The sequence below is a fragment of the Lissotriton helveticus genome, chromosome 7 (assembly GCF_964261635.1).
Source record: "Lissotriton helveticus chromosome 7, aLisHel1.1, whole genome shotgun sequence".
NCBI lineage: Eukaryota > Metazoa > Chordata > Amphibia > Caudata > Salamandridae > Lissotriton > Lissotriton helveticus.
In genome coordinates, this window is record NC_136068.1 from 1189656649 (window position 1) to 1189684414 (window position 27766).

General features: G+C 46.9%; 1 protein-coding gene across 1 annotated transcript in view; it reads left to right on the plus strand.

The window, feature by feature from the left end:
- Nucleotides 1–25967, plus strand: part of POLG2 (DNA polymerase gamma 2, accessory subunit) — a 378043-nt gene extending 352076 nt beyond the window's left edge. Inside the window, exon 9 of the mRNA XM_078654341.1 lies at nucleotides 25744–25967. Coding sequence (XP_078510467.1) covers nucleotides 25744–25909 — 166 coding nt within the window. The 3' untranslated portion in view covers nucleotides 25910–25967. The remainder of the gene's footprint in view (nucleotides 1–25743) is intronic.
- The last annotated feature ends 1799 nt before the right edge of the window (nucleotides 25968–27766 follow it).

A 27766-nucleotide genomic window follows, 5' to 3' on the forward strand; every position in this document is an offset into this window, starting at 1 on the left:
AGGTTCATTGCCGTAAGAGCAACATATTCTGTAAAATTAAGAAAGCGGGGGCAGTGAAAACCAAGACGCTGCTCAGGATGCCCGTGTAACGAAGGAAGGTTCCCTCGCGGTTCCCGGTACTCGTTCGTGTACCTAGGAGGAAAAGGAGATATTTTACTTACAGTTACTTGGCGGGAAGGACAGAGTCTGACCTACTCCTAACGGCCTCTGCACGGCTAGTGAATTCCGCCGGCAGCGGTCGTTGTAATGAGGAGTCGCCGCTTCCGGGTTCGGGCGTGGCCGCGACTAGCTGGGGGCGGGGCTATCAGCACGCGTTGGCGTTCTGACGGTTGCTAGGCTGCTGCGGGGAGTTAAGGAATGTCCTGCATTCAGGAAGTAAACACAAGGGCAAGTTAGGTTGAGCAACGCTGCTGTTAGTAAACCGGATGGGTGCAGCGTGGACATGGTAATCTGAACACCAGGGCAAGTGATCAAAAATATCGCTCAGTGGCGCTATTAGCTACATTCATAAAAAGTGCTCTGGCATTGGGGGAACATAAAGGCCAATTGGAATGTACATTGCTGCTAACAATGAGGCAGACAAATGTTCAGTGTAAACGATTAACAATCGTTAGGGGGCATACAGAAAAAATGCTATGGCATTCGTGCTGGGTGGCACAGGCGCTTTACACATGGTGGTGGGTGTTAACACAAGCGCTATAGTGTATGGCCTAGTCTATAGGGGTGGATGGGTTTCCCTCAATAGGTAAGGATCGACTAGGCTACGTGGATAGTGACGGTGTGCTAGTCACATTTCAGGGTAGAACACTCATTGTCACAGGTCAGGTGGACAAAAGGTGATGGGTTCTCATTTCAATACTGAGTTCCATGGAATATTATCGTTAAGCCCGATCTTATGGGAAGAAAGTCGATAGATCCATCGCTGTTCCTTTTCAAACAGACGCGCCTGTGCATTCGGACCTGGCTGGATTTGCTCAATCACTGTCCATCTCATATCGTTAGGAGTATGATGTGCTGTGAGGAAGTGGTCAGTGAGCCTGGTGTTGGTTTTTTTGCATCTGATTGTGCTCCGGTGTTCTGCTATTCGTTGTTTGACTTTTCTTGTGGTCATCCCTATATAGGGTTTTTCACAGCTGCATTGGATGAAGTATATGACAAACGTGCTATTGCAATTAGTGTGCGACCTTTGTTGCCAGACTTTTCCTTGTTCAAGGTTCAAAGTTTTTGTGTTGTTGGTAAGGTGGCAGACACTGCAGTCACCACATCTGGAGTGCCCTGTGACTGGGGGTAGACCCCAAATGTTTGTGATGGTTTGGTTTGTTGTTGCTGTTGTGGTTTTTGGTCTGGTGTTGACCAGGGTGTCTTTCAAGCTACGTGCCTTCTTGTAGGAAAAAAGTGGCTTGTCCCACTTGTGGTTTCCCGTTTGCAGTATAGACCAGTGTTTCCTGATGCTTTTGCTCACCTGATTGGACACCGCATTGTATGTAGTAACACATGTGAGTGGGATGTCCTCCTCTGGCTTCGGTGTGTCCTCTAGCAGAGCTTGTCGGGGTTGATTTCTAGCCCGCTTTTGGCATCTCTTGGTGATTTTCTCAGGGTATCCCCGGTTGGCTAGTTTCTTCGTGAGATCGTCTGCCTGGGTTTTGTAATCCTTTAGTTCGCTGCAGTTTCTCCTGAGTCTGAGATACTGGCCATAGGGTAAGTTCTCCCTTAGGGGGCGGGGATGGAAACTGTCAAATCTCAGCAGGTTGTTTTTGGCTGTAGGTTTGAAGTGTGTTTTGGTCTTGAGCCTGTCATTGTCTCTTTCGATTTCGATGTCGAGAAAGACCATTTTATCTTTGTCTATGCAGTGTGTAAACCGTAGGTTAGGGCCACAGGTGTTGAGCCAAGTAATGAATGCCATCAAAGTTTCTTGTGGTCCTTGCCAGATTGTGAAGACGTCGTCTATGTACCGTCTCCAAAACTTGATATGATTGCCATAGGGGTTGTTGGCGGTTATGATGAATCTTTGTTCAAAATTATATACATAGAGACCCGCCACACTGGGGGCAAAAACACTGCCCATAGATGTACCCCCTGTTTGGAGGTATAGTTTGCCATCGTATTCAAAAAAGTTTCTTTTGAGAGCGAGGGTTGCACATTCGATGATGAACTCTTTTGGGGTTCTGTAGTCCCATGTTGAATTGTCCAGTGTTTTCTTTAGTACCTCGATGGTGGCGTCTTGGGGTATGTTAGTATAGAGACTCTCTATGTCTAGACTCACAAGGATATAGTCTGGTTCCATCTTGATATCTTCCAAGATTGTCAATAGGCTTTTGGTGTCTCTTAGGTAGGTTGTAGTGTCTTGTACAATGGTTTTAAGAAAATAGTCACAGAAGCGTGACAGCGGTTCTAAGAGCGAGCCAATGCCTGACACGATTGGTCTGCCAGGGGGAGGAATCTTGCCTTTATGCATTTTGGGGACCACATAGAAATAAGGGATCTTGCCCTCTGTTTTGCAGAGGTAGTCCGCTTCTTGTTTGGAGATGTGGCCTAAGGCCTCTGCCGCTTCCACCATGTTGGTTATTTCAATCCGTAGATCTTCAGTGGGGTCGGTTGTTAGCATTCTGTAGTTTGTGTTGTCCCCCAGCAGGCGTCTGCATTCAGTGTCATAGTCGGTCTTATTCATTATTACCAGTCCCCCTCCTTTGTCGGCTGGTTTAATTGTGATGGAGTCATCATTTTTCAAGTCTGCTATGGCTTTGTTCTCCGCTTGGCTGTTGTTATGGTACTGTTTGGTGACCATTAGAGCTTCTATGTCATTAAATACAGCTTGCTCGAAGGTGTTGATTTCCACCGGGATCGAGTGTGGCAGGGGAGTAAAGGTAGATCGCAGTCTGAGACCTGTTTCATTCGTGGTTTCATCAGAGTCAGTGGTGGTGATTTTTTCAAAGTATGCTTTCAACTTGAGTTTTCGAAAGAAGGAGGCTAATTCACAGTGCAATTTGAACTTGTCTAAAGCCGCAGTGGGCACAAAGCCTAGACCCTTGTTAAGTACATTGGATTCTGTGATTGTCAGTGTACGCGACGATAAGTTGGTTACTAGCTCCTCGCTGTGCTGGGGCCTGCTTTGTTCGCTCCTGATTTGCTCCTGGTGACGCTGCCCGTTGTATCTTCCTCCTCCCAGTGGACGTTGTTCCCTCGTCTGTTGCGCCCCCTTCCGCGCCTGCCTCTGTTCTGAAAAGGAGGGCGGAATTGGTTTTGTTGGAAGGGGAATTGTTGGAAGGGTGGTTGCCATCCATACATTGGGAACTGCGGCGGGGGTTGAAAAGGGTGCATCGCTGGTTGTTGGAATGGGTGCTGAAGGGGGTGGTTAAATTGCGGCCATTGGAAATTTCCTCTGTAGGCCCCTTGTTGTCTTTGTCTGGGGGTCCCGTTGTTGGATCCACCGCTGCTGTTTGAACTGTTAGAGGTGTTGCTAGATACGTCTGAATCCTGGTCCGGGACTCCAGTGGTTTTGAAATCAGGGTCTGAGTACGGGTAGACCTTCACAAATGAAAATTTCTTCAGATCTTTTTGAAACTTTTGGACCTTTTGTTGTGTGAGATTTTCTCTGTATTCAGTTATTTCCTTATTTAAATCATCTAGCTTTTTTTGTATCCGGTAATACTAGTTTTGATTTGAGACTCTGTGACTTGAATCTCCACTTGAATCTTCTCTGACAGACGTATGGCCGTTTTGAGAATTAGTATTATCCAATCGTGCGTGCAATGCCAGGCAATGAGTGCCCAATCTTTCCTAAACTCAGGGTCGTCTAGGAAGATACATGGAGCATTTGTAACTAAAAGGCCCTTAGGAGCTATCTTATTGGTAACATATTCCTTTAGTATTGTCCCATGTAAGATTGTCCTGATACGGTTACGTTTCATTTCCGTTAATTTTTCCCATTCGCAGGTTTGGGAAATGGTGTTACTGATATTGGCATCCGCAAAGACATTGAGATCACTCATGATGGAGTCTATCTCATCTGTAGAGTATGTAAGTCCTGTGTATTCGGCCATGTTAGCTACAGGTGTGTTCCTCGGAGATTACAGTGAAAAAAATAGTAGTAAAAAACTCTCACAGCTGTGCGCTGCCAGGAATGCTACAATCAAAAGAGAGAGTAAGGGAGTTTGTTCACTCAAATGTGAACCTGAGATCACTCCTATTCCCCTGGGAGGAATTATATCAAAACAAAGAGAGGAGTATCCCCCTTGAAGATAAAGAGCAGACGTATCTGGAGGGCAGGTTTTTTGGCAAGAAGGAGAGTATTCATCCTTTTGTTTAAAACCCCTCACTCACCAACCTAGTGGTGACATGCTTCATCATCGGGGTCCACCCTGGCGGCCTAGCGCCACCGGGGTGTGCTACGACACCTGTAATACAGTGGAGCGGGTTGTGACTGTGGGTGTGAAAAATTAAATGTTAAAAATTGTCCTGGTTGTACTCAAAAATATAGTTTTTATTATAGAGCAACTGAACAATGTTAAAATTAAGTGAGCGAGATCCTGGTAGGGGAGTTACGGCCAAGGGATCTCTATATGTGTTTATGTTGAATGGTCAACATGTTTCTACCAATAGGGCGTTTGCCCGGTATTCATCAGGACCAAAAAACAGGTGGACAGGAGGTGTGTGCTCCCTAAAAAGCACACCCTACCCTGATCCCCTGTGTACCTCCTGGCAAAATGGCCAGTGGTATGTACTGCTCAGTAAAATAAGTGAGCAAGTGAAGAAGTGAAAAAGAGACCTGTGGGGAGAAAAAGGGTAAACATAATCAGGTTATATATTAGCTTACTCTCCTGTAACGTCGTGTAGTGTCTCAGTGATTTGAAGTAACGTGCCAATGGGTATAACCCCCCACAGGTCTCTTTTTCACTTCTTCACTTGCTCACTTATTTTACTGAGCAGTACATACCACTGGCCATTTTGCCAGGAGGTACACAGGGGATCAGGGTAGGGTGTGCTTTTTAGGGAGCACACACCTCCTGTCCACCTGTTTTTTGGTCCTGATGAATACCGAGCAAACGCCCTATTGGTAGAAACATGTTGACCATTCAACATAAACACATATAGAGATCCCTTGGCCGTAACTCCCCTACCAGGATCTCGCTCACTTAATTTTAACATTGTTCAGTTGCTCTATAATAAAAACTATATTTTTGAGTACAACCAGGACAATTTTTAACATTTCATTTTTCACACCCACAGTCACAACCCGCTCCACTGTATTACAGGTGTCGTAGCACACCCCGGTGGCGCTAGGCCGCCAGGGTGGACCCCGATGATGAAGCATGTCACCACTAGGTTGGTGAGGGAGGGGTTTTAAACAAAAGGAATGAATACTCTCATTCTTGCCAAAAAACCTGCCCTCCAGATACGTCTGCTCTTTATCTTCAAGGGGGATACTCCTCTCTTTGTTTTGATATAATTCCTCCCAGGGGAATAGGAGTGATCTCAGGTTCACATTTGAGTGAACAAACTCCCTTACTCTCTCTTTTGATTGTAGCATACCATCCAATCTGCCCAGCACAAAGGTGTATCTACCCTCGGGGTCCACTACCACATTTTCCATAAGAAATAGGACGCTTGACCTGACCCACACCCGCGCCCAGCGTACATATGAGGAAAACCTTGTGACAAATAACTGTCTGTGCCAGAGGCGCTACAGTTTCAGCGTGACTCAGATGGGCTGACAGTAATATTTAAGCTGTTGTTAACATGGTTTAGCAGATGACGATGGGAATGCGGCTCAGGGGTACCTCTCGAGTGGTCAGAAAATGCATCCAGTGAGAATTTCTTCTGTGCTACTATTAGATTGAGAGGTAAGGGGGGAGAAGCGCACAAGGATTGAGAAAGTCTGTTGTGGGTGTATTCCTATTTGATCAAATGATATCATCTGATGTCTGTGATGTCCCCTCCAGTGGGGTAGTGAATCCAGCTGAGAGGACCATGTTGCAATTAAGTTATCATTACTAGAAGAATGCATTGATTCGTTGTCTGGACTTTGTGTCCGCAACAGCTTGTTTCAATACTTGGCGGCCCTCCATAATTATTTGTTTCAGGTCTGGTGCAGCACCAGACAATGGGTCCGACGCATGGCAGCACAGCATCTGCGGCGTTGGGCCCATGCGCCCGCCGCCGTCTCCTCTGTATCTGACCTCGTTCTTCCAGCTACAGGTGGGCCCTATGTCTCCAACCATCCCAGTTGTCCTCCGATGAATCGAAGAAATGCATAACTCCATCAGTGATTATCCGAAGTCTGGTTGGGTAGAGAAACGTATATTTTAAGTTTAGTTCTTTGAGCCTACATTGCACTGTGGTGAAAGTACTTCATTGTTTTTGGATCGCATTAGTGTAGTCCAGGGAAACAAGACACGTGAATTTCCCAATATCACCTCTGGGAGCTTCCTTGCCTCACGCAATATAGCGTCCCTGTCACAGAAGTGCAGCACTTTGAACACCATTGATAAGGGTCGAGAAGCAGGCGGCGCGCCGGAACTTTGTGAGCACGCTCAATAGTGAAATACGAAGAAAGTACCTGCAGGGCTAGTATGTGGAGTAGCCTGCCCTCAACATAAGCAACGGCATTAACTTTCTTCTGATCCTTCTGGTAGCCCTATAATATATATATTAATACTCCTTTAACTCCCCCCTCTGCGTCTTTCGCTCTGTTCCAGCTTGTGAACCCGCTCCTTCAACATCTTCAGTGAAGTGTCCATGTTTCACGATGCAGGCTGGAGTTCCCACATGGTGCGCTTTGTAGACGTGACATAGTCTGCGAATTTACAATGGTCTGCCTGCATCAGCGTCAAGTCAGTGACCACACTATCTATCCCTGACTCCAAGAAAGTTCTGGAATTTTCTGTAGCCGTCAGTAGGGCATCAACTGTGATCTCCATGGCCGCCAATGGGCCCGGGGCAAAGAGCCTGAAGCATCTCCCTCTGATGCGGCATGTATCCCGCCATTGCACGCAGAAGTGCCCGCACCATAACCGACTCATTTCCACTGGTGTGCCGTATGCAGGTCAGGATGAGGAATGTGACAGCAATAGTAAGGAGTAGCTGTATAAGCTGGAGCAGGGTAGAGCAATCAAGCTGCATGGCCGTGGCCCACAGCAACCCCCGTCTGGTGACTATGGGTGGCAAGGGGAATCAGAGCTACACCTGAACCAAAGTAAACCGGCCCCTCCACCCAATGTCCAGCCGCCGGTCGCATCAAAGAACGCCCTATAGCCACTCACCTGCCCACAGTGCATTCCCCTTCAACTGCCTCATACAATTTTCAATCACAGTTGTCAGAACAGGAAACACCGGCTATAGCACACATGTGTCCTTAATACAACGTATCTGGCAAAAACAGTAATGTAATAATAATAATCCACATTTGTAAAGCGCACAATCACCCGTAAGGGTCTCCAGGCGCTGGGGGCCGTCGGGAAGATTAAGCAAGCTATTGCCCAGAGTCACAGGGTGCTGGGCTAACCTGCCGCCGGAGCCGGGGATCGAACCGTGGTCCCCAGATTCCAGCGTCAGTCGCCCTGGCCGCGGCGCCACACCTCTCACCTCTCCAGGGTGGACTGGGCCCGAATCAACCCCTGGAACTCCCAGCGGCACTGCGCCTCATCACATCATTGCATACTCCTTGTGTGAGTGTCAGTGCGCGCAATAACCACACTCAGCCACCAGCAGACCACGTGTATGTAATGAGGCTTCTGCTGAGGGTCCCACACATGATGGGTAAGTACAGCACTGCAACTATGCGGGCAGTCCACTGTTCCCAACCAGGCCATACGACCCCTAGGCCCTCCAGCAGTCACACCACCCAAAGAGACACAGGCCACCCACGACTCTGCTCCCGGTCTATATGAGGGGCCGCTGTTATATGAGAGTCTCAGTATATCCCCCCCACACAGCAACAGGTATAGCCAGCAGCTTCGCCTATCCTCACCAATCATAGCGTCACCAGTTCCCTGTATGGCACAAATTGCATGGGACCAACAGGGTGTGCCTCTCACATATATGGTGACCGTGGGTCAAATCTAAAATAGACCCTAATGGTCTCCCCTGCAGGACCTGGGCCTGGCCCGACCCCCGGGTCCAGCAGCAATCACATACATTTAAGGGGCATAAGTGAGATTGCTCGCCTGGGCCTCACACAGCAGATCCAAACTGCGCTCCAGCACTTGGGTATGTTCACAGTACTTAAAGCCTCTTTCAGTCCCTGCAACTATGTCTTTACAACCAGGGCAATCAGTAGTAGGCGAAGGGAGACACACCACAGCCCGGTGGCTACAGCGAGGCTACAGTTAAGCCATAGCTGATTCTCTCGCAAGGCTTGGGCCCGACACGACCCCTGGAACTTGCAGCAGCATATGGGCCAATCCCTGCACTCGCGTCCATATCTCAATGCCCACCAGACAAGCGGCCGGCTTCATGGGCCGTCCTTGGGCCAGTCCGCCCTCTGGGTCGGACCCCACCCCGCTGCTGCACACCGACAGGCGCGCAACACCCATTGGGCTCACCGGGCTTCAGCCCCCCCCCCCCCCCTCGTCGCGTCCTCTGCCCGGGCTAAGATGACACGCACTGAAATGATGCAAGAAGGCTGCGCATCGGAGCCGAGAATGTGGTTTTTATTATGCTTTCTGAGAGGCCCAGCAGCCCGAGCCTGACAGCCAGCCTCTGAACAGTTTCCTCGAGTGAATCCCCCCCTGCCCCCACCTCTTGATTTCCTTTAGAGTGGCGCCACCGAGGTGAAATCCTTGCCTGAAGGCAGGGATTTCACCTAAGCACTTGATGGGTTGTGAGCATGGGGTTTGAAGATGTGCACAGCAGGGGGAAGGCATGGCCAGTGCAGGTGACGCTTTTCTTTTGTATGGGAATTTCTGCTGGTGTCATAGCCCAGGGTTTGCTGTCTGTGCACTTGTATAGATGTGTATTCCATACAAGTGCACAGACAGCAAACCCTGGGCTATGACACCAGCAGAAATTAATTTTCAAAGGAAAAGCATCACCTGCACTGGCCATCCCTTTCACCCTGCTGTCTGTGCACTTGGATGGAATTCACATCCACTGCACTGCTCACTAGATGAATGGTGAACAGGGCCATGGAGCTTTCTATTTTCGCATCCAAGGGCAGCAGCGAAGAAGCAGAGGAGACCCAGGCAAGGAGAATCCAGGAGACCTATCTACTCTGAGACCTTCAAGGGGCTGGATGCCAGGACACAGTGCTGCTGATCAGCCAGATTCCACAGTATAGCATTAGAAGAGCAAGCAGCCGTTTTTTATGGAAGTTCCAGTAACTTTAATGCATTTTTCAGCACAGCATTACCTACTGCCTGCATATCTAGGTTACTGTGAATGTTGTTCTTGACTTACATGCATAGAAGTCAAAGAGGACAGTCCCCTCCAAATATGCAACTGTAATGTAAGTTTGTAGTGTTCATTTTTTTTTGGGGGGGTGCTAGTGGGTAACTTTAGAGTTCAGGGTGGGTGTGGGTTTTAGGGTGCCAGTGAGTAATTTTATGGTTCATGGTGGGTTACAAATTGGGGTGCCAGGGGTTAATTTTAGGGTTCTGAGCGGGTATGGGTTTTGGGGTTCCAGGGGGCAATTTTAGGGTTTAGGGTGGGTATGGGTTTTGGGGTGCCAGGGGTAATTTTAGGGTTCAGGGCGGGTATGGGTTTTAGGGTGTGAGGGGGTTAATTTTAGGGTTCAGCATGGGTATGTGTTTTGGTGTGTCAGGGGTAATTTTAAGATTCAGTGTGAGTATGGGTTTTGGGGGGCAAGGGTGTAATTTTAGGGACCACTGCGAGTATGGGTTTTGGGGTGCCAGGGGTTATTTTAGGGTTCAGGGTGGGTATGGGTTTTGGGGTGCCAGGGGTAATTTAAGGGTTCAGGGCGGGTATGGGTTTTGGGGCTTCAGGGGGGTGATTGTAGGGTTCAGGGTGGTAATGGGTTTTGGGGTGCCAGGGGGTAATTTTAGGGTGTGGGGTGAGTATGGGGTTTGGGGTGCCAGGGGGGGATAATTTTAGGGATCAGGATGGGTATGGGTTTTGGGGTGCCAGGGGTAATTTTAGGGTTCAGGGCGGGTATGAGTTTTAAGGTGTGAGGGGGCATTAACCGATCCTGATTATCTGCCATTTTAGCTCTGCCCCATTGATTAACGCCCCTTCATTTGCCATGTTAGCCCCCCCCCCCCGAAATTAAGACCTAGTTGCACCCCTGCACACCGATAAGGTCTCAGGCTTGCTGGTGCAAGCGCAGCGTCCTCACTTGCATTATCAGTGTTGGGGCAGCACCCCTGGTCCTGCTCGATCCACAGCAGAGCGCTCGCAGGGGAGGCCGCGCTCCATCTCAACATTTGTCCACGTCTGTCCTCTGGTGTCCCGCAGGGACCACCGCCGTGGGTTTCCAGTCCTGGGCACCCTCCGCCAGCAGCGCCCGGCACAGCATGCTAGGTGGCCACTGGGAGGGGCACCTGAAACAGTGTCCCTCAACGTCACACACCAGGTCCTGCACGTCAGGAATGTAGTCACCAGTCCAGTGTCACAAGGTTGTGAGCCACAATCAGTGATGGCCGCAATTTCGCCTGGGCCGCGCATCTGCCAGCTCCAACTCCCTCTCAGGTGTGAAGTATGGCTCAGGGAGCCGCCACAAGGCTCTGCATTCTTAGATGGCCAGCAGTGCCAATGATAATTGCTGGATAATAGGGTTCAAACGCGGAGCCTCTTCAGTGTGCTTCCGCCATCTTGACCCTGTTGGCCACACCACCTTTGTGTATGATTGATAATGTATGCTTAATTTGTAATCACTAATTTTACTTAAAAAGCAATTCGAAGACTAAAACTGTGCAGGGCCCTCCTTTACCCAACTATAAGCCAGAGGATGGGTGAGGAAGAAGACTGAGTAGTAAGGAGAGTGGTTCATGTAGGGCAATATACTAATTGAATAGATTCATTATTCAGAGGCCCAGATGGTTCGTGGTGTAAATTCTTGGCGTTTTTGGTGTTGGTGATGTTTATTTACTTTTTTTAGTATGTCATTTGCTCCAAGATATCTAGCAACATTGTTCTCTGTTTCAAATTGGAAGATCCTTCTAGGTCTGCAATGCCAGCGTAGCTAACATTTATTTGAAATATACATAGAGTAAGCTCTAGCTTCACACCGGTTGGCTGTTAAATGCATCATTCTTGTCAGACACAGATACTTACATAGTCAGAGTGTAACACCTCGCCACCCACAACTGTTCTAGCAGCCAAAGACGATTACTAGCAAACTGTCAAGTATAGGGGGTTTGGGATGCTGGGGAATAGAGATGTATGTATTGTATGTATTGGTACTTGTATAGCGCACAAATCACCCATGATGCATCTCTGCGCTTGTACGAATATCGCTGAGGAACCCTTCCTGGCCTTTCCCTGTGAAGTGCCCACTCCTGGGCACCCCCAAGGTGAAGCCAGGCATCCTAGCGTTGTTGGGGCCGTTGTGGAGATTAAGCAAGCTATTGCCCAGAGTTGCAGAGTGGGACCCATGATTAGAATAGGCACCGAGGCGAGAATTATCAGGTTCGAGGAAGTTGAGCCCAAGACCCGCCGAGGCGCGAATTTAACCCTGGTCCCGGGCTAGACCTCTGCATCAGGGTCTGCCGCTCTAACCATTGAGGCACACTTCTCCAGCTGGTGCGGTCATAGCTTCTTTCTGCTTATGCAACTCTTGCAACAGTTCTATAATATTAGAAGTGTGAAGCCTTCTACATATGGAAATAGACCGTACTTCAAAAGCTAAATATAATAGATCCCCCTAAAATGTTTGCTAGGTCAAAAAATATAATTAGAGAGTTTAATTTGCTTGATATCTGGCGAAGTAAGAAAGGGGAAACCAGAGATTTTACGTTTTACAGTAAAAAATATAAGCACTATTCACGAATTGATTATTTCCTTATAGATTAGGATATGGAGAAGTGTGGCTCACTGGTTAGATGGAGAAGTGTGGCTCACTGGTTAGAGGCGGCAGACCCGTAAGCAGAGAACGGCCCGGGACCAGGGTTCGATTCCCGACGCGGCAGGGTCGTGGACCAGGGTCAGCGGACTCGATAATTCTCGCCTCGGTGCCTACTCTAGTCAGAAACCACACTCGGCAACTCTGGGCATCAGCTTGCCTCATCTTCACAACGGCCCCCCCAGACCGCCGGGGATGCTTGGTCGCACCTCAGAGATACCCATCAGGGACCATCTCTCAGGGTGAGCCAGGACGGGTTCCCCAGCGGTCGAAGCGTGGAGATACTCCTCCGGGAGTCGATTCCTAGCGCTATATAAACCCGCAATTAAATTATTTACAGAGGTGGAGACAATAAATCATATACCTGCTATATTATCAGATCACTCAGCAGTAGTTATGACTTTGGGGCTGAGGCAAAAAGAGGTACATAGTAGATAGGACCATATTATTGAATGGAGAAGTGACTATTGAGTTAGGGGAACAGACGGATGAGTTTTTTAAGTTTAATATAGGCACAGCCACGGACCAGATAGTATGGGAGGCTTTTAAAGCCTATATAAGGGGGTTACTTGGCTCCACAATGGCAGGAAGGAGGAAAGCCTTGAAAAAAGATGAAGCAGATAAAATAAGTAAGATCAAGGAAAAGAAGAAGAATTACAGAAAGCATCAATGGAGAGTTTAGGCGCAGCCCGACATTTCGAGAAAGAGTTGGAGAGTACAGGCTGAATTTCAGGCTACCTTAGACAAGAAGCTTTTAGATAGGTGGAAAGTTAGCAAACTTCATCATTTTGCATATAGAGAGAAATGTAGCTCTCTATTGGCATGGAAAGCCAAAACAAATAGGGCAAGGAATATGATAAAGAACTTAGTCAAAAGGGGATTGAGAGGAATCATACACACGGATGAAGAGATCCGTGAAGAAGCCCGAAGCTTCATGAGTGAATTGTATAAGGAGGATATCACGCCAGGGCAAGAGATCAATCAGAAGTGGTTAAAATCAATAACACTCCCTCAGCTGACTGAGGAAGATAAGCCTTTCTTGCAAGCAGGTATTACTGAGGAAGAAGTAAGACCACAATGTAAAAAGATGGCAAGGGGAAAAGCAGCAGGCCCTGATGGGCTCCCAATAGAGCTGTATCTATTTAAAAAATCTGTTTAATACAAATTATATAGGAGGGGAAATACCACCCTGCTCATGGGCGAAAGCTACGGTTACACTTATATTAAAACCAAATAAAGACCCCCAGAAGATAGTCTTATAGGTAGGGCAATATACTAATGGAATAGATTCATTGTTCAGAGGCCCAGATGGTTCGTGGTGTAAGTTCTTGGTGTTTTTGGTGTTGATTGACTTTTTTTAGTATGTCATTTGCTCCAAGATTTCTAGCAACATTGTTCTCTGTTTCAAATTGGATGCTCCTTCTAGGTCTGCCATGCCAGCGTAGATAATATTTATTTGAAATATACATAGAGTAGGCTTTGGCTTCACCCCGGTTGGCTGTTAAATGCATCATTCTTGTCAGACGCAGATACTTACACAGTCAGAGTGTAACACCTCACCACCCACAACTTGTTCTAGCAGCCAAAGACGATCACCAGCAAACTGCCAAGTATAGGGGGTTTGGGATGCTGGGGAATAGAGATGGTGCGGTCATAGCTTCTTTCTGCTTATGCAACTTTTGCAACAGTTCTATAATATTAGAAGTGTGAAGCCTTCTACCTGTGGTTGAATCTGCATGGAAAGTTGCAGAAATTGGTTGCAAATGAACTCACCCAGCTCTTGGAAATTGGGCATCACTACTTGTGATCTGTGTCAAGAAATAATATCCATGTCAGTTATCCCCATTTCAGTGTCCAAAGGTAGCACCAAACACACACAGTCAGTCAATAATACTTTTATTTGATTTATATTAAAATCATAAAATGGTGGATCTTACCACCATTTGGTCAATATTTACATTTTTAAAACAACACAAAAACAGCTGCAAGTCAAAATAAAACAAAGAAGGGTAAGGAAAGAGAAAGAATATAAAATTACACGGGCTTTTCAGGGAAGTGGTCTTAGGGGAATTATGAAATTTGGAGAGGTGTTATAAATTGGATCAGGGTACGTTTTTATGACATGAAATTTCGTGGGCTTTTCAAAAGGTGGTGTAAGAGGGAAAGTAAAACTTGGGGAAGCGATGTAAGATTGGATCAGGGTGCACTTTTGTGACATGAATTGAAGTGCTAGGGAACGGGAACAAGAGAGTCCGTTAGGAAAGTAAAGGTGAAGGTGGGTCCATGGGCGACTGTGTCCAGACCTATTTTTCTGAGTCCTCCTTGGTTGCAGCCTTATTTCCCAGCTCCTGAGCAGCATGCTCCAAAAATTTTATGGTATTGCAAGAAAGTTTTATCCAGGACCCACTGAGGCATATGATGACGGCCGCCCTGCAGGTTCTCACCCGAGCAACTCTCAAGAGTGGTAACAAAAGCACTTTCCTTAGTTTCTGAAGTGCGGGGCATATACAAATTAAATGCAGTAATGATTCTGCGCCGTTGTTACAAAGGCGGCAGTCCGAAGTTGGCCACGACTGTTGCCATTTGGGGGTGAGATCTTTGCTCACAAAGCAGCCCAACCTTAGCAAGCTTAATTTCCTTTTGTAATGGTCCCTGAAGCAGTCTTGCAAGTATGGATGAGGCTTCAAATTGATGTATGATGGCAGTACAAACCAGGCGTGGATTTTACCAGCCACGGCAGCTTTGTCCATTAATAGAGACGCTTGTTTGGTTGCATTGTTGGTTCGCAGTTTGAAAGCAGTGTAAGTCATGGGTGCGCGCCAAGATTCTTCCAGTGCTAATGATTGCAGCGCTTGCCTGAGGGACTTATATATTGAATTGGGAAGTCCAGCCTGTTTTTCCACTTCCAGCCAGCACAGATGTGCCAGGGAGTGATCTTCTGCGTCCCTCAATCGCCAGTAATGTTTGACTAGCGCTCCTTGTCTTGCCGGGAGCTGATTTGTGAGACCGTATTCCAAGCGTATTTGGGCTTGCGAAATATAACGCGGGATTGAGAAAAGGTTTTTAAAGAGGCTTGATTGGGCGAGGTTTAGCGCTGTAGAGTCCCGGGTTGCCATCATCTCAGAACCATATGTGAGTGATGGCAAGAATTTGGCAGCTACGATCTTTAAGATGTGGGCAGTAGAGTTTCCACGTAGATGTTTTTGGACTGTTTTGAAAGCAAATTGGAGCTGTTTAGCTTTTGATTGCCCCTGTTCCAAGTGCTGTTTATATTTTAGTTGATAGTCCAGTAAGATGCCCAGGTATTTATATTGGTCTACCCGGGTTAATGTAGTGGAGTTTATCTTCCAGATAAATTTTTGTCTTTTCTTGCGAGAGCCAGAGAAACACAGGACATTTGTTTTTTTGAGGTTTATTGTCAGTTGCGCGTTCGAGAGGTACGACGCTAGCTTAGAGATCATACGTTGTAGGCCGAGAGGAGTTTGTGACAAAAGCACTATGTCGTCTGCGTATTGTAAGCTCATTATGGGTAAATTACCCAATTTTGGTGGATCTCCCTGAATAGAGCGTAAATCGCTTTCTAGGTCCGCTGTGTAAATGTTGAAAAGGCAGGGGGCCAATACACAGCCTTGTTTTAAACCGCTAAATGTGCAGAATTTCTTTGTCAGACATCGGCCGTGTCCTTTTTTCACTTGGACCCAGGTTTGTGAATACAGCTCTATAATTGCTCCCATTAGCTTTGGTGGCGCACCCCAGGCTTTCATTTTGGCCCAGAGTTTGGATCTTGGCACTTTGTCAAAGGCCGCTTTTAAGTCCAAAAAACAAGTATACAGCGAGTTAGAATTATCAATTGCCCTTGTTGCTAGTAGGGTTATTGCAGATAAGTTGGTAAGAGTTCCCATTCCTGGGCGAAAACCTGTTTGAGTCGGGGGGATTAGCCCTATGCTGCTTACCCAAGCCTCCAGTTCTACCAGTATATTTGACGCATAGATCTTTGCCTCCACGTCTATTAAGGCATTTAGCCTGTAGTTATTAGGGTCAGAGCGAGACCCAGCTTTATGTATTGGGTGTAAGATGCTGCCCCTCCACGATTCGGGAATATTCCCGGTCTTTACACTATGACAAAATAGAGGGAGTAATTGGCTGGCCCAAAATGTGGGGTCTTTCTTGAATAGGGCGTTGGGGAGACCATTTGGTCCGAGGGCTCCATCTGCTCTCAATGATTTTATGGTGTTCGAGACCTGCGTTAGTGTCATCAGGTCATTGTCACCTATATACTTTGTTATTGGCGGTTCGCAGGTAGCTTTGGGGTGAGCGGGCTTTGGGTCTGTCATTGTTCTCAGGTTTGACAGGGCACACTCCGGAATAGGCGCAACTTTCTTTTCTAATGGTGTATCAAGTGGAAAATTGTATAATAAGTCAATGTGGCTACACCAAAGCTGATCAGTCATGTCTGAGTTGAACTGCCGATGTTTGCCGTTGAGCATGAAGTTTATTTTAGCCCAAAAGTCTTTTGAGTTCTGCAGCTTATTAGCATGGAGTATGGTGCACGCTAGTTTTTCCCTATGCATTCTCTTGGCCAGATTGGTCTCTCTTTTTAGCTCTTTTTTTAAGGCTGCAATTATTTTCAGAGTATGTTGTGAGAAGTGAGGATCCTTTTTTCGTTCTGCCCTGAGAAATGCATTTATTTGCCTTTTTAGTTGTCGTAGCTTTGGGGTGTACAAACAACAATTGAAAGCAGACTTGCACAGCTCAATAATTCTTCAGTAAACCAATAACAAGTTTGTAGCGTGCTGCCAGGATAACGCCGACTGGCCCTTCAGCGTAGGTAAAGGACTAATACACAGCTCCCCCCACTGGAAGGAGACTCCCGGTGCACAGCTGAAAAGGACAATGTTGTCTTGTGAATATCATTCAACTCATCCAAAGCGTAATCACAGCGAAGGCTTAGAATGGTTCATAAACGATTTAATCCATAAATCCCATTTTTTCAGGAAAATCATATATCTTTCCAGATGACTGGACTCGACATCATTCAGAAAACATATTTGGCAATTGACATAACTCCCAGCATAACTCCCAATGCATTTCGGGCTGAAATAAAGCCCTTCCTCAGGGGATTGCTCTAGAAACATGAAGGAAAGCAAAACAGTATCAGTATCATGGGATACTATCACGTACCCATAGCCATAGCCTCACACGTGAACTATTAATAAAAATATCCAACATGTAAAAGGTCAAAAGTGCTCAAAAACATAAATGAAAACTGGTGTCAATAAATGTGTAAAACTTATGAAAGGCCACCAAGTGCAATCAAATAGCGAGTTATCAAGTGTGCACACCCAAGTAGAAAAACGCTGCCAATAATCTCCCATAGTTGAGTGAATATGAGCCTGTGAGTCGCGCTCTGTGTATGAAGAGTTCCAGCTGTTATACACACAAACTACAGAAAAACGCGTGAACATGCAGGTCAACAAAAAAATTCAAGCCGCTATCAAAGTCCTCGGACCGAGGTACTTACATGCCACAGAGTGCAAAGGCCAGCTCGGTAAATCCAAAGCAGGCGGCCTCGAGTAACGGGGCGGCGGCAACATTAAAGTGGTGCACCGCGAGGACGAACACCCAAGTGTAAAAATGAAGATAGGACAAAACTCCACATATCCCCCAGTGAACAACGCGTGAGCGCCATCTTGGAGTGGTGAAAAACGACCACCACCAAGATTAAACAAATAATAAATAAAACAAACCATGCATGATAGCGATAATAATGATGATGATAAAGATATCAAACACCAGAAATTATTTACAGTGACAAATGTCAGAAAATCCTAATAGAGGAAAATACAAGAGCAAAATATAATTATAATAGTGGAAAATACATGAAAATGGACAAAATATATAGAGAAAAAAAAAGGCTATGATAATAGTTCATTCAGATATAACACAAAAATTCCATACGGTCATTGAGACCGTGCGGCTGCATCGTCGCCATGTAGCGGATCCAGAAGTTCTCTCTCTTGAGTAGTGTATTCTTGTTGTTATGGGTGACTTTCACTTGCTCCAATATCAGAAATTTTAACTGGGCTACTGTGTGTTTCTGTTCAACAAAGTGAGCTGCCACGGATGATTTCATGTTGCCTGGCCTGATCATCATTATTATCGCTATCATGCATGGTTTGTTTTATTTATTATTTGTTTAATCTTGGTGGTGGTCGTTTTTCACCACTCCAAGATGGCGCTCACGCGTTGTTCACTGGGGGATATGTGGAGTTTTGTCCTATCTTCATTTTTACACTTGGGTGTTCGTCCTCGCGGTGCACCACTTTAATGTTGCCGGCCGCCCCGTTACTCGAGGCCGCCTGCTTTGGATTTACCGAGCTGGCCTTTGCACTCTGTGGCATGTAAGTACCTCGGTCCGAGGACTTTGATAGCGGCTTGAATTTTTTTGTTGACCTGCATGTTCACGCGTTTTTCTGTAGTTTGTGTGTATAACAGCTGGAACTCTTCATACACAGAGCGCGACTCACAGGCTCATATTCACTCAACTATGGGAGATTATTGGCAGCGTTTTTCTACTTGGGTGTGCACACTTGATAACTCACTATTTGATTGCACTTGGTGGCCTTTCATAAGTTTTACACATTTATTGACACCAGTTTTCATTTATGTTTTTGAGCACTTTTGACCTTTTACACGTTGGATATTTTTATTAATAGTTCACGTGTGAGGCTATGGCTATGGGTACGTGATAGTATCCCATGATACTGATACTGTTTTGCTTTCCTTCATGTTTCTAGAGCAATCCCCTGAGGAAGGGCTTTATTTCAGCCCGAAATGCATTGGGAGTTATGCTGGGAGTTATGTCAATTGCCAAATATGTTTTCTGAATGATGTCGAGTCCAGGCATCTGGAAAGATATATGATTTTCCTGAAAAAATGGGATTTATGGATTAAATCGTTTATGAACCATTCTAAGCCTTCGCTGTGATTACGCTTTGGATGAGTTGAATGATATTCACAAGACAACATTGTCCTTTTCAGCTGTGCACCGGGAGTCTCCTTCCAGTGGGGGGAGCTGTGTATTAGTAGCTTTGGGGTGTACCATTTCCCTCCTCTGTTTCTTATAGGTTTTTGTCCTCTGTGGTTGGATTGAAATTTCTTGTTTAGGTCCACTACAAAGGACTCCCAGATCTTTATTATATCCATTGATGTGTCAGATTGTGAAAGCAATGCATGGCATGACGCCATTAGCTTGGAGAGGTTTTCTTCGTTCCAATTTAGCCGTTGTAAATTGAAGATCTGGGTGTTCATAGATAGGGGCAGCGCTTGCTCAGACTTTTTTACTTCGATTGTCAAGGTGAAGGTCTGTGGGAGATGATCACTTTCCCCGCGTTCCTGGATATGGAAGTTTCGGATGTAAAGGAATAGGTCGGGGTCGGCCAGAGTACAGTCTATAGTTAATCCTGAATTATTAGAAACCCTCGTTAGGGCAGCCGGTGTATCCAGATGACCCCTTCCATTTAAGGTGTACAATTGGAGGACTTCCAACTCCATGGCGCATTTCCTTCCTCTTGCACTTTGTCTGCAAAGGTTGCCCTGCCTAGGGGCTATATGGGTAGGGAGGCTTCCCTCCTGACGTTGGATTAGATTCATATTAAAATCTCCTGTTATGAGCATGTTTTCGCTTGGATAGGTGGACTTTAGCGCGTTGATTGCAGTAACTAGTTGTTTTATCCTCTTCCCCTTATGTTTTCCACCGGGGTGCATATAGAGGTTCACGATCAGGAGGCCCATTTTTGGGGAAATTTCAGTTTTAACGCATTGCATCCATGTCGAATCTAGGTCAATATGACTGAGTTGCCATAGAAGGTCCGTCGATATAAAAATGGATAGGCCTCCTTTTGCCCTGCCGGAGCGGGCCTCCTTTTGGGCTGGTGTGAAGAATTCTTTGTATCCCACAAGAGGCGTGTTTTCAGTCTGCCATGTTTCCTGGAACATTAGTATTTTGAATTGAGTAATAAACTCTATAAAGTCTTCTTCCTCCAGCTTCGCTTTGAGACGATTGACGTTCCATGAGCAGAACTTACAGCCTTGCTCTTTCCCAACCATTGGTCTGCTGTTGGTTCAGTCTGTGTTCCTATGGATTGATGCCGGAGGGGCCTGATGGTGCCTTTCGGGCAGGTCATTCACCTGACTGGCAATCGTGATTGTAATTTGCCTGAGTTGTTGGCCTTCTTCTTCTATGCTGCCTCTTAACTCTGGTCCTTTAGCGTTTTTTAGGAGGCCTCGTTTTGGATTTTGTTTCCGCAGAGGACTGGGATATCGAGCTGGCTCCACTTTCTTTAGATCAATGCCCCATGAGGCAAAATCCTCCCAATGGGTCAGGATTAGTTCTGTAACGGTGTGATCAATCCAGGTTGTTATCGTGGAATCGGAGCCTGGTTGGAAAGGATTTGGTTTAAACTCTACTAATTCCAAATCACATGATATTAAGTGGCTCAGGCCTGGTAATTCCTCTAGGAGTTTTAAGATTGCCCCTCTGTTCAGGATGTCATGGGTCCCTCTTGAGCGGTATTTCGGGATTAGCTCAATTTTGTTGCTTAAGATGTGCCGCTTTTGAATTTTTGGTCGTCTGCACCCTTTTGATGAATGGGGGAGACATTCCTTCCCGGTCCATCTTTGGCTCTAAGGTGAGCTGATTAACTGGCTGTGCACTGTTGTGGTTGCTTGTTTGTTGAGGACTAGGACTTGTAAAGCGTGTGTGTCTCCCTCCTGCAGGTCTCGTGGCTTTAGTTCTTTGATTTTTGCGGGTTTGTCTATGCCAACTTGTCTATTGTTTTCTGATGCTTGAATGGATAAGATGGTATCCTTTGAGCTTTTTCTTCGCTTGATGTTTGGGTTAATGACCTGCTCGTCATTTGCTGACTTGCGAGTTGGCTTATCTCTGGGTGGGTTGAAGATGCTGAACATTTTTATTGCGTTCTGAATTGAATTTGTGCAATTTATGACTCTTTTTAGAGGGGTTATAACCTTGTCAAGGGGTAAGCCTTTTAGGGTAGGCCCTTGCTCTGGAGTTGTTCTTATTTGAGGTGGAGTACCCTCTGACTGCTCTTTGTCATCACTGTTGCTGAGGTCGTTGTTGGTTTTTTTGGGGAGCATTGATGATGCGCCTTGCCTGTGAGCTTTTGCTTTTCTAGCTTTCCTTTGGCGCTTCCTTTCCCTTTTGGTAAGCGCATGTACCTGAACGGTAAGATTGAGACTGAGTGCCGCAATTAGTGGGGACGCCTGAGTTGGATATGCTTCCTCTCCGTGGTCAGCTAGAGTATGTTCATGTGCACTTGTTGGCGTCGTGATGTCATTTGAGGTGGAGGGATGTAGTAGGTCTTGGGTTACCAAGTTTACTTCGCCGCTGCTAACCTCAGGCGGCCTGCCTGGACCCTCTTTAGTATGCTGTTGGCTAGTTGCTTGTCTTATGGTTGTGGTGGTTGCCATAAGTAAGTTCGTTGGGGATTCCGTGACAGCCCCCAATATCTGCGTCATCAGGCTTGGTACTGTGGCCAGTTTATCTATTATGTCTGAACAGTGGCATGTATGGAAGGTGGAGTCCTTGTTGAGTTGCACCCTCGTGATCATGTTGTTTAAGTCTTTTAAGTTTGATTCAATGCCCTGAACGTGAAAGGCCAAGAGGTTAAGCAGGTCGACTTGCGTGTTCAATTTGTATGTATAGGCATTTATATAGCGCACTACTTACCCGTAGGGTCCCAAGGCGCTTCGACCGCTGCGAAACCCTTCCTGGCTTCCCTGAGAGATGGTCCCTTAATGGGTATCTCCAGGGTGAGACCAGGCATCCCCGGCGGTCTGGTGGGGCCGTTAGTGAAGATGAGGCAAGCTAATGCCCAGAGTTGCCGAGTGTGATCGCTGATCAGAGTGGGCACCGAGGCGAGAGAATTATCGAGTCCGCTGACCCTGGTCCAGAAACCTGCCGCGCCGGGAATCGAACCCTGGTCCCGGGCCGTCCTCTGCTCTCGGGTCTGCCGCCTCTAACCAGTGAGCCACACTACTTCACAATTTGTCCGCATGGTAGGACATAGCGACGCCTATGGTTTCCATTGTCTTTAATAGTTGCGGCCAAATGGAGGCCGTTTGAGTGCTCTCTAGTGTTTCCCCCTGTGTATGGGTAAGCTTGGGTGGGTTAAAAGGATGCGCAGGAAGATCTAGTTGATTGCGATGCTCGCGCAGATGCGCGCTCCTTGACGATGACCTTTTGACATTGCCATCCTCCATGCCAGGCGTTTGGTCATATTGGGCTGCGAACTCACGCATACTCCTTTCCAATTCTGCAATCTCGCTTGCGGTTACGTTTTCTTCCTGTGAATACGATGTCTCACTGTGTTTGATGGCATCGGTATCTTCCATTACTAATCCGACAGATGGAAGATGATGCTCTATAACTAGAGCCGATATGAGCTGGCAGCTCGGTTTACTGGGGGAGTTTACCGATGGCAGCGCGTTTTGAATGTTGTTTACTGGGTGTGTTAGTGAAGGGCAGTCCTTGGTTGTTGTCGGGGTCGTTTTCTGGATGGATTGCTGGCTTTGCTCTATAAAAACCGAGTCACTGCTTGCGTCCGGGGTCCAATGGACTAAGGCACGAGCCGGTGATATATGAGCTGTTTGTTGGGGCTTGGGAATTGGGTGCCCCTTGGTTTGGTCTGAGCCATTGGCTACTTGTCGGGTAATTTGGTCATGGGACCCAGGAGGACCCGATCCCCCACTCCCAGAGATCCTTCTTGTTTTTGTTTTCAAGGCATTGCAAGGTTCGCTATGACACCTTATGTGAAGTGATGGTGATGCTGGCGATATGGTTCCTTTGTTTGTGCCCTCCTTAAGCGCCTTGCGCTGAGTACTGTTACATTTTGGGCTGGCATCATGTTGAGGAGGTTCCATTCCATTCCCAGTAGAAAGTCTTTGACAGACTTTAAGAAAGTCTGTAATCAATGCCTGTTTGCTTGATTTGGAGTGTGCGGCTTGAGCTTTGTGGTTCGATAATGGCGTGGCGTCGTGATCCGATAATTCCTTATTCTTGGCTATGGGGCTACAGTCTTTGCTGACCTTAAGGAGCCTCTTGGTTCCCGCATCGGGGCTCTGCAATCCAGATTTGTCACGTTGGAGAATCGAGCCGGGGGGGATTTTGCGAGGACTGTTGAACTGGTGCCTTGTCCCTTCGGGACTGACTTCTCGAGGCTCTTACCCCTACCGGCGACGGACCCATCCTCTACCTCGTTGATGGTGCCCGGAGGGTCCCCCTTGACCTTTTTTGACTTTGCCTGTAGTTTTTCAGCTGGATTTTCCTCGCCTCGTATCTTCCCGGATCTCATGATCAAACTCAAGATATTTCGAGTTTGAGCAGTGTGATTGTTCCTTTCGTTGAGGAGCAACCTGGGCTGGGGGTTCCGTCGGGTTCCGTCGATGTACTGTCGATGAGTCGGAACTATCCTTCTCTTATCTTTTGTGACGGTTGGTTATACAAGTTGGTTTGTAAGCTGGATTACTGGTTTGGGGTTTTGTGATTGTGGTGATGGGCGGTGAGCGGTAGGGGTGGGATGGCAAAACCGATGGGTTGATGGCGTTTGTGTTTGCTTGTTTTCTTGCTAGCTGGGCAGCTTTAATTGTGTTGCGAGGTGCTGGCTTGGACCGTTTTAGCCCGTGCGGGGGAGGCAACAAGCGGAGCACACAGGAGGACCACAGGCTGAAGAAACCTAGTAAGACAGCCTCCCTCGATCTGACTCCCAGGCTCTTACTTAGCTACCGCCTCTAACGGCGGCCGTGCTTGTGCCCCCCCCCCTCCTCCTCTTACCTCAACTCTGAGCCGCCAAGCGCTGCGGGGATGAAGCTCCTGTACACCTGTGCTCAACCCTTCAGCCGGAAATGCAGAAATACGGAGACCATAGAGCGAGGGAGCTTCACACTTCACGGCCCCCCCGGCTCTCCGGCTCTAGGTCCGGTGCTGCTGCGGAGGGAAGGACGGGAACGGCAAAGCGGCGAAGTGCAGCAGGGAGCGGGAGGAACCCGAGAACGCCGACTTTGGCCCCTGCTTCTCTTGTGGCTTCTCTGCAACCTGCTGCCGTGCACCTCTGACCTCTGACCGCCTCGCTCACCGTAGCTCTCTGCTGCGCTCTGCTGGGCAACAGTCACTCACACGGCCACACATTGCCCGGATATTCCCCCAAACACACAAACGTTCTCAAACAGTCCTTCAAAAATTCACATAACTTGCATTTTTGCATTTTATGAGTCTCAGCCAATCACTTTTATCACAGTAACTGTTCTCTTTCTTGTTTTGTTTTCCTTTTCACACGAAATTACACTTTAAGAATTGAAAGGCTGGCAAGTTCCACTTTGACCAACTCTGTTTCTAGCATGCTTAGAATTTGTTATGAATTCCCCCACTTTGTTAATCAATGCTTTCAAATCACCCGGTCTGAGTACTTATCCAGCTACATGAGCAAAAGGTGTAACATTCAGGACTTTTTTCAGCCAGTCCAAGAATCATTGCAGCTAACCTTCTTCAAGGCAATTCAGGGTTCTGTCCTCAGTAACTCTGGATGTCTCATGTGTTTGTTTCCATTCCATATTAACTTGCAAACAATAGTTATACTTATTTCAACCTTGCAGCACCTTCCTGAGCAGGGACATATAACTGCTGTATCCTTCTCTTCTCCTGAAGTGCAGAACCTCATTGACTAGTGGTTGGCTTCAGGGGTGGCTCCCTTTTATAGATGTATCGCTCTCTGTTGCAATCAAATCTTACGATAGCCTCCAACTCTTGCGAGATTCAAGTGGTGGCCGCCACAGCTTGCCATCGCGTCCTGATCCATGCCACCTTACCCTGAACAGCGAGGAATCACGCTCTTCACAAAAGGCCCAAAGTGCCACAGGCCACAAAAGGATGCTTGTTTGCCCAACCTGCAGCACAAGTTGTGAATGTGTGGTGGGTGTCGAAACGACACCCACCATCTGGTCCGAGCGGGAGCGTGGGGATTGGGGGTCTGATACTTCTGCCTCCTATTTAGATCTTGCATTGCAGTGCACAGGTGTATTTTTAGATCTGAGAAGTACACTCAATCATCAAACCTTCTTTGTACGAATACATTAATCCCTAGCTTGTAATTTCATTTTATTCGGTACACTTTTAAAATGTTTTTGTCAGGTTAAAGGAGACCTATTACCAACAACTTTTACCAACAACAACTTATCAGTGTTATCACCAAAATTTTTGCTACCATTAACACAACTGCTATTGCAATATTCATTACCACTACAACTTCCCATTACCACCTGCACCATTAGCCACCCCACACACAATTAACAGCAGCCTTACCACCACCACCACCAATGCCAATATATCATTGCACTTGTGTTTGGCTGCGTTACCACATGAATGTCCGACCCTTTTCGATTGGCCGGTTCTTGTTTAAATCCAAAGTAGGTGTGGTGTAAGTCCTTGTTCTGTGTGTGTTGCCTGACTTTGTTCCCAGCGTTTTTGAAATACAGCCGCCTCTTCTGAGTGCAATGTTGAAATGTGGTTTGTAGCTAAATGATATCTGCATCCCTGCTTAACTATTGCCCATTATCTCAGTAGAGTGAAAACGTGGAATAACGTTCAGGGGTTATGCATACATCCATGCCACTCGCTGGTATCTTTCACTCATTCTGTTTCTCTTTGTCTGCAGGTATGATGAGATGGGTGTCCTCTTTACCATTGTGATCAGCGACACCACCCTTGAAAATGGAGTGGTCCATCTACGAAACCGAGACACCACAATCAAAGAAATGATGCACATCGCTAAAGTGAAATACTTTCTCGCACAGTACATTGTTGCAGCTAAACATTTATAATGCTTTCATAGGGAATAATGGAATAATGAACATTTCTAATAAAACACTTGAACAACAAGTTGGTGTTTGAACTGCTCGTCTGTCAATACGTTTTTTTGTGAAATGTTACAAGAGTACTGCAAGCCACAGGAGAACTTAACATGTCTCTTGACCAAAGTTTTATACTTGGCACAATGCTGTCTTTGACATGACATTGATTCTGTGTTGCAGCTTAAAATAAGATAGTGCTAGTTTCCTACTCCTCATCTTGTTCTCCTTGCTTCCCCAGTGGTTTGCACAAAAACGTCCTTTTGAAAAAGATGCTGCGGCTTTAAGAGACTGAAATAAGTTCTTAACTTAGCAGGTTTGGACCCAGAAGTATTCGCACTATCCTCCTCTTCACCCCACGCTTGCCTCATTCACTTTTTTTACACAAATCACCAAGAGATGGAACAATGTGTCGTGTTTTACACGTTTATTTGGTCTTGACTGAAAGTGATTCCGTTTTTCGGTCAAGCCTAGTGGCACCGCGCATGCGCTGGTCACTCTGCGGGGCATGCTGTTAAAGGGTATGCAGTGGAAGCCCCGCCCACTCTCCGCCCATATTTGTCATTGGCGTGTGTCATTGTCCTTCCTAAATGCTCGCTTCTGATTTGAAAATAGGCTTGTTAGTCCCACCTTGATACCGCCTTGTCTCCATTTGTTACCCCGCATAAGGACTGGATCTTTTACTTGGCTTGTTACACGGTCTGCATTATAAGTGGAGGAAGCGCTATTTTGTTTATTGGAAGGGACAATGGCGGCCGTTTTCTTATACAGCGCTATGCGCTCTAAATTGAATGCTGAGCACGGTGTCCACTTTAGGGACACCGCACTCAGTTTAATTTTTTTTTTTTAACTTTGATGAGCTCGGCGCCCACCCAACAGGGCCACCGCGCTCTGTTTTTTTTGTTGTTTTGTAAAACTAATTTAAAGCTTCCTGCATTACATTAAGAGTCGCGCTTTCAGACACAATTGTGATACAATCCGTTAACAACCAGTAGTGTTGGAAACAGTGGCAAAGGGCGTGTGTGATCTTGGCTGAGTCGCCCTGTTACAGCGCTATACACTCTAAATTGTATGCTAAGCACGGCGTCCGCTTTAGGGACACCGCACTCAGTTTACATGTTTTTAACAACTTTTATTAACGTTTATATTAGTGTTTTACAACTATATACCCTTATTTAACCCCTCCCATGCTGGTGACGGAACCACTCCGTCACCAGCCTCGGTCGCGCTGTGCTGGTGACGGAGCGGTTCCGTCACTGCCCGCTCGGTGCGCCTCGCGGCGCTGATTTCGCGCCAGGGCGGCGCGTTCCATTGAGTGGGCGGGGCAGTGACGGGACCGCTCCGTCACAAGCACAGCTCGCCCGAGGCTCGTGACAGAGCGGTTCCGTCACGAGCATGGGAGCGTCGCGCACCCCCCCCTCCCCTAGCGCTGCGGCGGAATTGCCCCCGCAGCCAAGGGGTTAAAGAATGTCACTTATTCAAGTATTTCTGTCCGTAACTGAACGTGGGGATTCAGGTCTGATCTGTAATGTCCGATGTTCTTGGCTTTTCAAAGAGTTTTTGATGTATTTCTTCCATTTCCATGGCCCTTTGCTTACATGGAGTTGACAGTCCATTTTCTATGCTTAGAACAGACGGGCAAAAGTCCAAAGTAGTGTTTCCGTTGCTTGGGCAATAGTGGATACCGAGTAAGGGTGTCTCGCTGAACTATGCTGCGCGTGGCTGCTGTTAGAGCCTGGGACCTCTGCTCCAGGACTCTGGGCCTGGGTTCCCTGAGGTCCGTCACGAGCATCACTATGCATTGCCTCAAACCATGTCTGGCAGATGAGC